At 43.0% G+C, this 15,708-nt stretch overlaps 1 protein-coding gene across 1 annotated transcript in view; it reads right to left on the reverse strand.

Moving 5' to 3' along the window:
* Positions 1-2,858: 2,858 nt before the first annotated feature.
* NCEH1 (neutral cholesterol ester hydrolase 1) overlaps positions 2,859-15,708 on the reverse strand; it is a 120,480-nt gene continuing 107,630 nt past the window's right edge. The window contains exon 5 of the mRNA XM_085635431.1: positions 2,859-9,897. Within this exon, the coding sequence (XP_085491557.1) occupies positions 9,280-9,897 (618 nt within the window). The 3' untranslated portion in view covers positions 2,859-9,279. The remainder of the gene's footprint in view (positions 9,898-15,708) is intronic.

The raw sequence follows: 15,708 nt of genomic DNA on the forward strand, positions 1-15,708 counted from the left end.
TTACAATGCGGCTCTTTCCCCGCAATGCCATTACATCCCAAGCGTAACAACGCATGCGATGTAACAACGCGTAGTCATTACTACGCATGTTTTTACATCGCATGCGCTGTTACAACGCATGCGATGTAATGCAGATCCACCTCGTTGTGAGGAAACAGAGGCTCTTCCGTTTCCTCACAACGACGTCCACCGCCCTACAGGAACCAGGAGCAGCGACGACGATGCTGGAGAGGAACCATAATGAAAGAGAGGTAAGTGTGATTGTGCTTGGGGTGGGAGTAGTGTGGGTAGTGATTTAGGGTAGTGTTGTAGTGGTTTAGGGTAGTGTAGGGGGAGTAGTGTGGGTAGTGGTTTAGGGTAGTGTTGTAGTGTTTTAGGGTTTAGGGTAGTGTAGGGGGTCGTGCTAGGGGTAGTGTTGTAGTGTTTGTGTAGTGTAGTGGTTTAGGGTTTAGTGTAGTGTTGTAGTGTTTGTGTAGTGTAGTGGTTTAGGGTAGTGTTGTAGTGTGTGTAGTGTTTTAGTGTTTAGGGTAGTGTTGTAGTGTTTGTTTGTGTAGTGTTTTAGGTTTTAGAGTAGTGTTGTAGTGTTTTAGGGTTTAGGGTAGTGTTGTAGTGTTTGTGTAGTGTAGTGTTTTAGGGTTTAGGGTAGTGTTGTAGCGTTTGTGTAGTGTAGTGTTTTAGGATTTAAGGTAGTGTTGTAGTGTTTGTGTAGTGTTTTAGGGTTTAGGGTAGTGTTGTAGTGATTGTGTAGTGTAGTGTTTTAGGGTTTAGGGTAGTGTTTGTGTAGTGTTTGTATAGTGTAACTAATGCCAATGGGCAGGGGTGATACTTACATGCAGCTTCACTCAGTCATTTTTGGAATGATATAGAGTCAAGGAATAGGCTTCCCCCGGTACCCAATATGTGCAATAAACGTGTATTTTTTATTCTAATGTTCCGAAGAGTAATCAATGTGCAATGACACAACATTGTATCTGTTAGTGAATCATTGAGGAGGGGTCGTGAATTGATTATCAGTCATTGTCAACTTTTAATATTTGATCATTGTTTATCATGTGTGACAACAATAATTTCTGACCTCTTGCAAGAATATTTTGGATTATATGGAACAACGATTCATTATTGTCTAATGGTATGTCATCTATTACTTTAATATGTAACGATGTACGGGTCCAGAAATGTACTTTATTCTTTTTTAAGATTTACAAAGTTAACCCAGAGTCGCATGGCGCTACCTAGCAGCACGCGCTGTAATAAGCTTTCTGGGCCCAGTCTACTGCCTCGGTTGTATTTTGAGGTGAGGAATCAGCGGGCACTATCCATCAGAAACACAAATTTACATTAAAAAATGTGTTTGCTCACATATAAAACTCCTCAAGATTGGTAGGTAAAACCCCACAAACCTGTAAGTCTGCAGGTATTCACAAAGACTTGCAGACACATTCTCACCAGGGATATGGTGATATGGTGAGAGATGAACTCCTGTCATGGGCAGGAGAAATCCATGTGAAGCAGGAATGGTACGTTAACATGCCCATAATTTGTAGTGATGTAGGGGAATGGATTTCTCCAAGAGGAAAAAAGTTGCAAGTTTACTTTTGTAATGTATTTTTACCATGAGTAAACTACAACTACCACAGCTTTCCATGAGTATTCCTGAAATTTTCTCTGCAGTCCAAAAAGGCAGGTATTTACTCCAAATGGAGGCTTGCGCCAACAGGAATCCATTTAAAAAAAAAAAAAAAAAAAAAAAAAAGTCCTATGTATTTATCAAAAATATTTTAAAATAATTCATAGGATATCTCTTTTTTGAAAATGACTAACCTTTACATTACCAATGCAAGTTCCACTATATCACATTTGTTGCAACAAATTCTGTTGAGAAGAACACGCTTTCTGCCTCTCCTACCCAAAAGTAACTGGAAACTAGTTTTTTTAAAATAACAGCCTACAGTGTTCATTAGCCTCTGTATTCATGGCCTGTTGTTTAGACTTAATGAGATGCCAAGTTGTTTTTCAAAATGGTTAAATCTTTAAATTACTGAGGTTTTCTTGTTCTTATGTTTAAAGTGATCAGCACTAAAGTGTAACTTACTACACTATGATACAAATTTTGATCCTTGCCATATTATTAGAAACCCAAAACCCAACCCTACTCCTAACTGAGAAGCATGCTATAAATTGTACTATAATTCTATTCCTCTCTGTTTACTCACCTTTATCCCTATTCCATACACCAACTCTAACCCTAATCCCTACCATTTCTCAATTGCTACTACCACAAAGCCTTGAAGCAGGCCAATTGCTTATGCTATATATTCGAGGGTTCTCTGGGACTTTTAAGTCTGGCTGGGGCCATGTTTAGGAGGCAGCCTGTTTTTCTTCTAATAAATAAATCTGTGTTTTGACACTGTTGCTCTCAAACAGACTTATTGCTAACACTATACATAGAGTGGGCTTTGAATTCATCCCTCTAAATCAACAGCCTCTTTCAGTGATTGGCTGGAGACCCTGTAAATGACCTCTTCTACTCTCACCTAATGCCAATGGCTGTTTGAGTGCATCATTCTGCCTCCATTCAAGTGCTTGCCCTGAACTACAAGAGGGGCTGCTTTACAACTATAGCACTCCTTGTTGACTCCCTGCCGTCTCTCTCACTCTAATGTGGTAACACTGCATGTGTTAACAAATTAAACTTCGACCTATTAGCTATGTCAATGCTGTTTTTAGTTGTGCGGCATAGCTTGCAAAAAAAAAAAAAAAATGACAAAAATAATGCACCACCTTACAAACATTTGTGCTGGCAATGCTTGTTTTTGTAAAATTCACCACAATTTTTTCAGAGATTACAAAGCACAAAATGAGGATTAGAACAAGTTTTATTTTTCACATTTCAAAACACCAAGCATTAAACATAAAATGTATTTCAGGTTACACCATATTGGAAAACTCAAGACAGCTTAATACATAAAACATGTTCACACAAACATTTTTTTAATAATAGTTGCATATTAAAAATAACCAATAACACAAACATGAAGGACAAGTACATTACAGGAATGAAGAAAAAAAAGGAGTATAAATAAAAACACCAGGGATATTTCAGCAGTTTACACCATACCTTAACATGGCAATCCTTTTTTAAGTCTGTGTGGAGATTTGGAGTGGTTACCTATTGCACACGAAGTTAGTACTAAAAAAAGTCTTACAAAATATGTGATGATGAATTTAACGTAACTTTTCAATGGTTGCAGAGCTTCTCCATTATTGACTTCAACAGCAGCTTACATGGAACAAACAAATATGGAATAAAATATGATGGTTTGTGATAGTATTCTGAATAATTCAGACTGCCCCACCCCAACGCACAACCACACTTTAGATTTTGCAGAAACCAACAGCCAAGAATCAATCACCGCAATCCAATGATATAAACAGATACAGATTTTTCAATATCTTAATTGTTTGGTAACAGTGGATTCATCACCTTCTTTCAAAATGTGCATGCAACCCAGAATGCAATCCTTTTAATGACAACTTTGCCTGACATCATTCAGTCAGATAATAAGTTTTAGTTGTACATCAGCAATATCTGTAGATAGGACACAATTCAGTTTGTGATGTGTGCTACTTCATTAATAGTAGAATGTTATCTTCATATTGGCTTGTGAAACAGAATGCCGCCAGTGACCCAATTATGGGTGAGGGAAAGATGGAAGCTTCAAGTTTCAGAAGAATTAGTTGACTGCCATGTTAAACAAAATAAGATTTCAATGTAGCTTTTCTTTAAATGTAGTTACACACCCCTCACTGCAAATGTTCACCCCAGTCCTGATTTTAAAACATACCGGTGATAAAAATTCTATTTCCGATTCATTTTATTTTGTATCACCCAATTTAGCAAATTGATGTCACCCCAGTTAGAGTATTGCTACCAAGAATGGTTGTCTATTGTGATGTGGTGAAACGTGGTGATTATGTACTACAACAAAGATTGGCAAAGCCAATAGGTCTGTTCATTAAATGAGGAGCGCCAAATTACTGGTTTTGCCAGTGCTTGCTGCTCCCAAGTTTACACGCACTTTATCTTTTATTTCATTGTTATAAAATTGTCATCAGCCATGTTGGAAAGCTAAAGTAAAAAAAGCGGAAATGGCCACCAATGCGAACTAATGCATGCAACAAATTCGGTAGCCATTTTGAAATGTTTTTTCTTTTAAGAAAGGCCATTCCAAGATGGCCAACATGAGCACTCATCATCACATCGAGTGTTGCATGCATTGTAATGCACCAGCTGCTATTTTACTTTATCCTTACAATATTTTCAATAGCCATCTTAGAAAAGTAACGTAAAAATAAAAAATAAAGTGCTCAGGAGTGCAAAACAAGAAGTGAGCATCACTGGTACCACAGTGCAGCTGCAACGTCTTGGGAAAAAAAAGAAAATGAAAACATTTTTTAAAAAATGGGAAGTGGTGGGGAAGCTCTGGGGGCAATGAACAAATAAAGGCAGAAGAGGGGAGGTTTGTTAAAGGGAGGTGGCCAAGGCCTTGTGGAAAATTAATTAGATTTTGTTTTTAAATAGCAAGCAGAACAGACCGAGGGGAGTAAAATGAGAAAGTGAGAGCAGGGAGGGAAGGGTTAAAAGAAGTGGTGCCAGCAAGCAAAGACAATCTATGCTCCTATGTAGTGTTGAAAGAAAAATAAAGAGTCAGCTCATGTCAACAGTAGAAGAATATAATTTATCCAGTCAGAAGAAATGTAATTCAGTAATGCTCCAGGGGTAGGAAAAACACATAGGGTTAAATGCCACTGAATATAGAACAAAGAATTGAGACAGAAAAGAAAGCAATCCAATCAGGAGCAATGGGTTGACCCAGTGCCCACTCTCTGCACTGAATTGTGGACAACAGGTCTTTGAAAAAAGTTAAAGCCATAAGTAAAAAATTTTTGTCACCTACCAGCAATGACTTGAATGCCTAGGCGAAACAATGATTACTCTGTCCCGACAATATGCTTAACATTAATGCAACTCAATTACAATCATAGCTTCACTCAAGACAGCTTTACCATATGGCGTGAAATAAAACTGTTATTTCACTTTGACACTCAAATATGTGATATATACTGTTAGCTCCCAAAACCACAGGATACAAAGCAGAGATACCTCACGATCTGACATTTTTGTGTGTTTGATCAGCCACACACTTAAAGACTGAAATGTCTCGTAAAAGAGACGTGTGCCACTTTCTCAAAACTTCACTAGCAGAATTACAATTTTGCACACTCCTGTTCTCTGGCCGATAGCGCATGGACATTGGAGACGAGGTTGCCTAAAAAGCCTCCGGAGATCCATTGTTGAATCACTCTACTGCGCAACATGATGGCGTGTTCATTACTCATTCAATTCAGGCACCACGATATTGAAACTATTTAGTGACTAATATAAAACAGATATGTACCCAGAAAAACAACTAAAGTACCAGGGCATTCTGAGAAAAGACAGCATAACTGCAGCACTTTTAAGTAGATTTGCACAAATCGCATTACTCCTATTCCTGCCAAACGCTAGCAAAACAAATGACAAACATGGGCAAAGGTAATGGGTATCGCCTTTGGGACCTATTGGCTTTGTCAATGCCTGTTGGGAATGCAGTGCATGCATCAGAATGCGTGCTCGCCTAGGAAATGATGCAGGCACAAAAGGCACAAATCTTTATTTATGAAACCGAGATGGATTGCTAAGAATAAATAGTGGGAAACAGAAGCAGTGCAAAAGCCCTTTAAGGTGGAGAGGCTGGATGCAAGATTTTTTTTTAAAGGACTGCGCGAGAAGGAACGGAGGTGTGGGAGGGGGATACCACAGAGAATACGCAGGATGGGAAGCAATGTGGAGTGGATGAGGGGAGGGTGAAATCAGCAATCAAGGTAGAAGTAACATAGAGGGTGGGGGATAGGCACATGGGTAGAAAGCAACGCCAAGCACAGGGCATTTTGTCAAGGGGAGGAAGCACACAAGACGGTTTACAATACATGTGGGAGACAGCACCACGGGGTGTGGATAATTAAGAGGCAGACACGCAAGAGGGAGAGCTGGAAAACACATACACTCTCACACAGTGCAAAGTCAGAAAGAAATAAGCTTTTGCAAAGACAATGGGTCTTACCTTTGATCTTTAACCATGATGCATAGCACATCCAGCAAAGGAATAAAAAAATAAAAAATATGTTTTTCTTTAAGCGCTGGAGAGCAAGCAAAATGGTGGGCACAATCAACAGATGGCTGATGAAAGATGGGGGCCTGGGTGGTGGGCAGAAGCAACACGGGCAGAGGTGCGGGCCAAGATAGGGGACACAAGTGCATAGGTAGAAGCAAAACAGGCAAGCCGATGGGGAAGAAACACTGAGGGCACGGATAGGGGGAGCACACGGGCAGAAAAACGCACTGGGAAGCTGGCAGGGAGAAACACAGAGGTGAGAGAGCAATGCGAGTAATGCAACAATTGGTGAGAGAGGAATACAGAGCAGATGGAGGGGAGTGACGTACATAGGGAGACAACTGGAAAAATTTGCACTCAAGGGTAGTGCTTAAACTAAAAGAAAAAAGTAGCAATTACAAAGCAAACATTGGAAGGAGCCAAGTAATGCACCCATGCTCCAGGGGAGGGACAAACACACAAAGATGCGAATAAGAAGCAAGTAAATGAGAGTGACAATAAAGCCAATCAATGATAAGCAATGAGACGGATATATGCCCACTGATAGCTAAAAATATGTGTCTCAACAGGCCGCGCTAGTGCTGTCCAGTAGTCAAGACTTAAAAAGTAGTTCCTAAAACTGAGCAGTGGAAGGATAGAAGTCAACCAATAAGCAAGATGGTAAGCAGGATATGCTCCACTGGAGGGACAAACACAAGATGGCCACACTGGGACAAGGAAACCCATCCCATAAGAAGCAAACAAACGAAAGAGGCAACAAATCCAACCAATGTTAAGCAATGGTAAGGCTGTAAGCCTCTGTAAGCTCCTGGTAAGCCCACTATAGACAATCAGCCCAAAAATAAGAAAAAGGAGTTGACAGGACAGACTTTTAGACAACATAATCATCAATGATTTTACTTTGCTGAATGGTTCCAGTGTATTTCAAGCTACATGTGTGTCCAGTTTGGTTCTAGCTTTCCGAGCTTTGGTCGTACTGTTGAAGACATACACTATATCACACACATAAAAACACGTCCACGCATGGTCAAGAGTGCGTTACACCAAACTGTTAGGTGAATGTAATAGTTGCAGTGGTCAGTAAGTAATCTTGTCTCTGGAGAGTTACAATATTGAGCAATAAATTCACAATCCCTATGAATTCCACCCGTATAATACAAAGGTTGGAGTTGTCAATATCGCAAAGACTTGAGTTATAGCAAAGTCATATACCAAGTCTAAAAACAAAAAAAACAAAAAATATGCTATGAATCTTATATAAACAATTGGGTGTGGTGAATGGCAGTGGTATACCATGGAACAAAATGTAATACAGTTTAGAACAGTTAAGTAGAGGTGAGGAAAACCAGCATTGCACCATTTTTGTAGCTTTTTAAAGAAGAAACTAAGAAAATCACTCAGAATCTTATAATCTGAAAGAAGGCCATTCACACTTCGTTGCATTCCTTAATTTATAAAAGGCAAACATTGTGCACATTTCTTGGAGGATATACCCAAGTGGTATTTAGTGCAAAAGGTCTTTGCATCAGCATGGACCGCTTCAGTGTATGGAGTGTATATGCATAGATGAATACAACAAACCAACATAGAATTGGGTACATAAAAACTTTCTCTGTAAGACTAAAGCTACATATATATACACACATTTTCAAATTATTTGTCTCGGTGGGAAATTATTTTTTTATCAGACACAAACTTTAAATTAATATATAATGGATAAAGAAATTATTTTTTTTGAAGTAAAAGGCAGCTTTGAATAATTGCATTGCTTTGTTGCTTAAAATAATGAAATGGGATACAAAACCCCACACAGCAGCATAACATACAATCCTCGTTAGAATATTTTTTTTCACGTCTTCTTTCTTTAAAATAATTACTTTTTTAAAGAAAAAAAAACTTTCCCACAGAAAGCTCATCTGCTATCATTCCACATGCCATGCTGATTCAGTGGAGTTGAATTCAGCTTCCAGTCGGATTCCGCAGATGGAAAAAAAAGTCCTTATTCGGTGATGTTTTGAACACATGCCTACATCAATGAGATAGCGTACCACTCAATAAAAAGGTAACTGATTTTTATAAAGAAAATTAGACTTTGACTACTGTGTCCAGTGTTTGATTAATTTAACTTGAAGTCCTACCATCACACCCACATGGGACTACATGTAATGGACCCAACTCACAAAGTAATTTACGCAACTAATGTTCAGTGTAGGTGTGCGCATGTAATTTAGAAGTATAAATTCACATTTGCAAAGGACAATATGTGAGTTTCCATCCGTAAATCGATTTACTCCCACATAAATTTGTGCCATTTTATATTGGAGTAAATTGACTTCTTGGTGTTTTTGGGTGCCAACACCATGAAAAGCGGATGTTAGATTTTTGCATTCACAAACTTCCACAATCCAGTGCCACCCTGCGTACTGTCTGAGACTTACATGCATCAAGCAATCAAGCACATGAATAAAATCTTATGCAGGGTCAGAACGGAGAGGCGTCTTCCCCCAAAATTGGTGCCGTGAGAAGAAAAGAGTTTGCAAACAGGAAAAAAAAACTTCCCAATAGAGGAAAATAAAAAATAAATTAGCAAATGCACTTTTGCTAAATATTTATACGTGGATATAGGTAAACTATGTACGTTTATGCATGTAGAAATGTTTATATTTATGAGAGCTTCTGGAATTAAGAATTCCTCCACAAAATACTGTAAATGTACTCCAAACGTAGTTGCAAATCTACATAAAATATCCTAAGTTTGGAGGGACCTGAGCCGTTTTAGTCTGATGGTACACGGCAAGGAAATCCAGGAAGACTGTCACTAGGAAGCTTTAGTGCTATTAATCCAAAAACAATGTCCTTGTTTGCTTATTTGGCAAAAACCTTGCATACATGTTTTCTATAATGTACTTTCCCAATCCAAATTAAAATCTGCTTCTACTGTGTCTCGCACTTACTTAAATAATGTTATATACACCACCATGCAACCAAATTGTCTAACGAACGCATTGTCATGCAGCCACATTGTGACTGCTCCTCCATGGCCCAGAATATTTCAGTTTCTACTTCATAGGTTTTTTTCAAGCCATTTGATGTAATTGTCTCTTGTTCGAACTCCAACAGAGAAATAAGTCGGCCATGTGGCGAATATCATGCAGCCATGGAAGCCGTCATCATAGTGATCGTGTGCCACCTCGACGCCGGCCTCCTGTAAGCGTTTCAGGTACATGATTCCATCATCTCTAAGCACGTCATGCTCACAGGTCAGGATGTAAGTCTTCGGCATCAACTGTAGAGTCTCCATGGGTGCTGCCAATGGAGAAGCGCGGACATCAAGCAATGCAGGTATTTCCTGAGCAATTTGTGGGGTGCCGGTGCTTTGCATCACGGGCTGGTACTGTTTTTTGATTGCAGGCGGCAAGAGTGAATTCCAGTCGAGGCGAGCTCTGAGGGCCTCAGCTTGGCGTTGGTCCAGAGCTGTATGATTGTTCACCAGCATTGCATGGGCAAAGTTGTGATTGCCATTTAAGTAGTCCAACCAGAACTTCACCATCACAAACCGTGGAAGGATGGGCATATTCTTGTTCCCTTGATACGACGGAGTATTGAAATCCAGCACCTGAAGAACTGGATAGATCAGTGCTTGGAGTTTGAATTTATTTACTACAGTCTGGTCTTGTGCAATCTGCCAAGAAAAAAACAAACACAAAGTAGTGTTACATGAATTGTCCTTACCCTCCTTCTTATAACACATGAGCACAATATTATTTTTAAAAAAATTAAATTACTTGATACATTCAGTGCTGGGATTATTTGTGGACCCTCTGTACTGGAGGTTTTAAGGGATTCAGCCAAGCCAGGTCCTCCCTGGACCGGAAACAAGCATACTTGGACCAGTTTCAGGGTATTACCCCTCATCAGCCAGGCCACCTTGAATTCAGTGGCACACTGAGCAAGGGACCCACGTCTGGGCATACCCATCCCACTTAGGGCGGAAAGTGAAAAGCAAACAAATGATGGACAGAATGCTGTATAAATCATATGTTCACCCCCAGTCAAGGTAGAGAAGTGAGCTAAAGGACGATGATGGATTCAACCCAGATCTGTGACTGGGGGAAAGTGTTTTAGTGCTCTGTCCCTTATCTCTTTGTGTTTGCTTTGTTCGTCCTAAGTTGGCAGGGTATGCCCAGATATGGTTCCTGTGCTCACTCTGCCACTGGATTCAAGCTAGCCTGGCTGATGAGGTGTCAACCCGAAACTGGTCCCAGGATGCTTGTTTCCGGTCCAGGGAAGACCTGGCTTGGCAGTTCGGGCTGGACTGTTCCCATGAAGAAAAGGGTCAAGACTCATATGCATATGGCTGGGTCTGAACTGGGGTGGTGAAGTGAGCAAAAGAAAGATGATGAATTCAACCCAGATCTGTGACTGGGGGCGAGAGTCTGAAAAGTTTCAGCGCTCCATCCATTATCTCTTTGTGTTTGCTTTGGATTAAATGTGTCATGTTTAAATTCAATTATATAGTTTATATTCTTAGTTGTACGTGCAATGTGAAGATTTGTATTGTTTGGGAATTTTGGGTGTTTTATACTTAAACTAAACTAAGAAAGGTTAGAGGATGAGTTTTTTTCTAATGGCTGCTTTGTGATCATTCTTCCTCTTTTTGCAATAAAAATAACATCTTAATGCTGTTGAATGATCATCAATCCACTCGTCCTATCTCCTAGGTATGCATTCAGATGGCTGCATATTCAGCATAGCCTTTGGAAGACATTAACATCTTTAAAGCCGTTTGCACTTCAGAGGGTCAAAGACTAGTATTACTAAAATAATTGCAACTGGTGCCTCAGGCATCCTACTAACTTCTAATCAACAAGTGGTTCATGCCAAATCGCTTAACTCACATTATGTGTGAAAAACTGAAATGAAGAGTGAATCCTTTAGTAGAAAAATCCACCTTTTTTAATGTGATTCCACATTTTGCTCACCTTTATGGACCTTGGTAGACAGGCTACTCAACAAGCCCTCACTGCATTTCCCTAAACATGAAAACTGTTTTGTTGAACTTAATTGGCATATTTGATTTTTCTTCAAATCCAACATAGGTGCATCTAAACACTGCAGAATGTAAGTCACATGGTCTATGAGAGCTGTAGCAGTTTCACCATCCATGTATGTATGGGTAAAAACCTAGCAATTTGGCCAGAATCAGCCCTGTGGCACTACAAGACTGACTTTTGATAAGGTTTATAAAATAATGCCTCCCCAGAACCTGCTCAAACTCTGTTGGTTGACACTGCTTCGTCACTGATCGTCCACAAAAACACCATCAGGGTCTCAACAAACACCAACGACACCCTCAGCACCGCCAAACACATGCACTTCCAGATCCACACGGACCCCAAGACCACCATAAGAGACACCCTCGTCTACAGACCGCCAGGACCCCAGCCTCAATTCTGCAACTCTATCGCCGACCTCATCAGCACGCACGCGCTGACCTCCACCGACTACATCCTCCTCGGAGACCTAAACTATCACCTGGAAAACAACTACAGCAATTCCTCCACCCTGATCGATGACCTCGCCAACCTCGGCCTGAAACAGCTCATCACAACGCCGACCCACATCGCCGGCCACACACGCTAGGTGCCATCTTCTCCTCAAGCCCCCACGTCACCTTCAGCCACGCCCCCAAACTCACCTGGACAGACCACCACTGCATCCACTTCTCCTTCCGAAAACCCCTCACACACCACCGCACACTACAGACCCCCCGCCGCTGCTGGGACAAAGTCACCCAAGAACAAATACAGACAAGCCTCGCACTCAACCATCCGACGAACCCCACTAACCCCGATGAGGGCACACTCACCCTCGAACGCTGTGCCAACACCATCGCCACGCTGAAAAATCCCACCAGCAGAGACACCAGCAGAAGAGTCAGCTGGTTCACCCCGGAACTCCTCGACTCAAAACGCACCTGCCGGAAACTGGAAAACATTTGGCACAGCAACAAGATGCCAGACAGCCGCACTACCCACAAAGACGCCACCCGCAACCACCACCACCTCATCAGGACCGGCAAAAGGACCTCCTTCACAGACCGCCTTGACAACAACACACACAACAGCAAGGAGCTCTTCACCATCGTGAAGGAACTATCCAACCCCAGCTCTAACACCAACGACATCCCGCCATCGCACGCCCTGTGTGACTCCCTCGCCACCTTCTTTCACTGGAAAATCACCGACATCCATAACAGCTTCAGACCGCAGACGACCCCTGCCGACCGCGCCGTACCGAACCCACCGCACCCCACCGCCCACGATACCCTGACAACCTGGGCCAACGTGAGCATCGAGGACACAATCAAGACCATGGGAACAAACCACTCCGGATCCCCTTCCGACCCTCTCCCGCACCACATCTTCAACAAAGCCAGCAATTCCATCGCACCCCACCTGCACAAAATCATCCACCTCTCCTTCGAGACCGCCACCTTCCCTGAGAACTGGAAGCACGCAGAGATCAACGCCCTATTGAAGACACCCAAGACGGATCCGAGCGACCTCAAGAACTTCCGACCCATCTCCCTGCTTCCGTTCCCAGCAAAGGTCATCGAGAAGATAGTAAACACCCAGCTCACCCATCACCTCGAAGACATCATCATCCTGGACCCGTCCCAACCAGGATTCCGCAGCAACCACAGCACCGAGACCGCCCTCATCGCCGCCACAGACGACATCAGGATCCTGCTAGACAACGGCGAGATGGCAGCCCTTATCCTCCTGGACCTCTCCGCCGCCTTTGACACCGTCTGCCACCGCACACTACGCACGCGCCTCCACGACGCAGGGATCTGAGACAAGGCCCTGGACTGGACCACCTCCTTCCTCTCCGGCAGAACCCAGAGAGTTCGCCTCCCCCCGTTCCGATCCGATGCCTCCGAGATCATCTGTGGCGTCCCTCAAGAATCTTCCCTCAGCCCGACACTGTTCAACGTCCACATGGCACCACTAGCACGCATCGCCCGACAGCACGACCTCAAAATAATCTCCTACGTCGATGACACCCAGCTGATCCTCTCCCTCACCAAGGACCCCCTCACCGCCAAATCCAACCTCCACCAAGGAATGAAGGCCGTCGCAGACTGGATGGAGGACAGCCGCCTCAAACTGAACACAGACAAGACGGAAATCCTCATCCTCGGGTCCAACCCCTCCGCATGGGCGACTCTTGGTGGCCCACGTCACTGGGGTCCCCCCCGGACCCCACCGACCATGCACGCAACCTGGGAGTCATCCTCGACTCGAAACTCTCCATGACCAAACAAGTCAACGCAGTCTCCTCCACCTGTTTCAACACCCTCCGCATGCTCCGCAAGATCTACAGATGGATCCCGACAAACACGAGGAAAACAGTCATCCAGGCCCTAGTCAGCAGCAGACTCGACTACGGAAACGCCCTCTACGCCAGAGCCTCATCCAAGCTCATCAACAGTCTACAGAGAATCCAGAACGCCTCTGCACGCCTGATCCTCGACGTCCCACGCCGCGACCACATCACCCACCACCTGAGGAACCTGCACTGGCTTCCCGTCGACAAAAGAATCTCCTTCAAGCTCCTGATCCACGCACACAAGGCACTCCACAAAATCGGCCCAGCCTATCTCAACAGTCGACTCTCCTTCTACGTACCCAACAGGAAACTCCGCTCCGCTGACCACGCCCTGGCCACGGTCCCACGCATCTTCTGGAGGCAGATCCTTCTCCCATCGCGCTGCCAGGACCTGGAACACCCTCCCCCTCTACCTGCGACAAACCGAAGACCTGCTGACCTTCAGGAGACAACTCAAGACCTGGCTCTTCGACCAATAGCAGCAGCACCCCCCACCCTCCCCCCCCCCAGCGCCTTGAAACCCTCTTGGGTATGTAGTGCGCTTTACAAATTTTGTGATTGATTGATTTATTGCTTCCTGTTTGGTTCCCTGCAGTTAAGTCCTAATGAGTTTATCTCACATGCTTCCTTCAGTTAGAAGGGGCTTGAAAAGATGTGAATGGTTTCCAGATGTTAGGCTCTAGCTTCTCTGCTCAGCCCTCTTCAGAGTTTGGACAACCTCTGTCAAAAGGAGAATGACACTGATGAAAGAAGTGGGAGGAAAAAGGAAGGACAGCCTTCTGTTTAGAGATCCCCGTGTCCAAGGATCGTCAACCAGGTCTTCTCTCATAAAGAGGGTTCTGCCTTTTGTGTTAACATCTGTTAAGAGCCTCAGCGAATCCTTTTGGATTGAACTTACAAATAGAAACCTTGCTCCATAAGGAAGATAACGCATGAGTGCACTGGGTGTGCTTTATTTTGATCGAGGGTCCCATATGCCATTTTCGCAATTTTCAAAAATATAGCATTGTAGTGAATGAAAAATTCATTTATAAACTGAATCTTATAAATTCATTTTATAGAATGAAATTAGAAAATTTCAAAATAAAAAGAAAGTGAACATGGAACTAAAATGTCTGCAGAGGGGCAGACGAATAAGGATCAATGGCTTTGAATGGGAGGGTGTAATGTGTACACAAGTGTTTAAATGGAAAGCTTTGCAATTCCTCTCACACAGAATTGGCTCTATTATCTTCTTAGGTTTAAGGTGCAAGATATTTCTAACATGGCGTTTAAACTTCTTTCTACTGAACAGAACCTACAAACAAGATCTTTAAGGTATTTTAAGTGAAATTTAAATCTTTCAATAGAAGAACCAACTGTTTATAGCATTCATAAAGATTTGAATTTTGAGAAGCTAAATCATGGCCATTTGTTCTCTAGTTTATTGTAAACATCCACAACTGAAAATAATTTATTCAGATACAAGAGACAGAGTTTAGAGTTAAAATATCTGATGAGAAAACAATCTACATGGAGAAAGTGAGACTGTTTTTCTATGGGTAACTGCAACTTTAAATAATAGAGCAATACCGACAAATAAGACTACAGGTATGTCACCTGCAATGTCGGATAACGATAAAGGGCCTGATTATGATGGCAGGCGGACTGCCACCAACAGGCTGTCGGTGATGGTCAGTTGGACCCACATTGGTCAGGGGAAGACCGCTGCCTCCGCCAGGATCAGTGATCACGATTGGGTGGTGGTCGGATTTGTAGTCCTCAATGGTGGTGGTGCCGAGGCAGGCACCACCATCGGGATTACGATATCCCTTTCTGACAGCCCATTCATGGCGGGAAGACCGCCATGAAAAGGCGGTCAGAAACGGGATTTGGGGGCTCCAAACAGGACCCACGTCCATCGTGGGCCACTGTAAACTAGCCCTGGGGCACATGTAGTGCTCCCACGCACTGAGTGCCATACACCACATGGTGTATGGCACACGGTTCATGGAAGTGCAGGAAGTGCCCCTTTTCATTTCGGCTTGTGCTGCGGACCTTTTCCTGGGCTGCAGCACAAGCCACTGTGAAAAGCAGCACGTTGCGACCACCAGCCTGG

The sequence above is a fragment of the Triturus cristatus genome, chromosome 11, assembly GCF_964204655.1.
Source record: "Triturus cristatus chromosome 11, aTriCri1.1, whole genome shotgun sequence".
NCBI classification, from domain to species: Eukaryota; Metazoa; Chordata; class Amphibia; order Caudata; family Salamandridae; genus Triturus; species Triturus cristatus.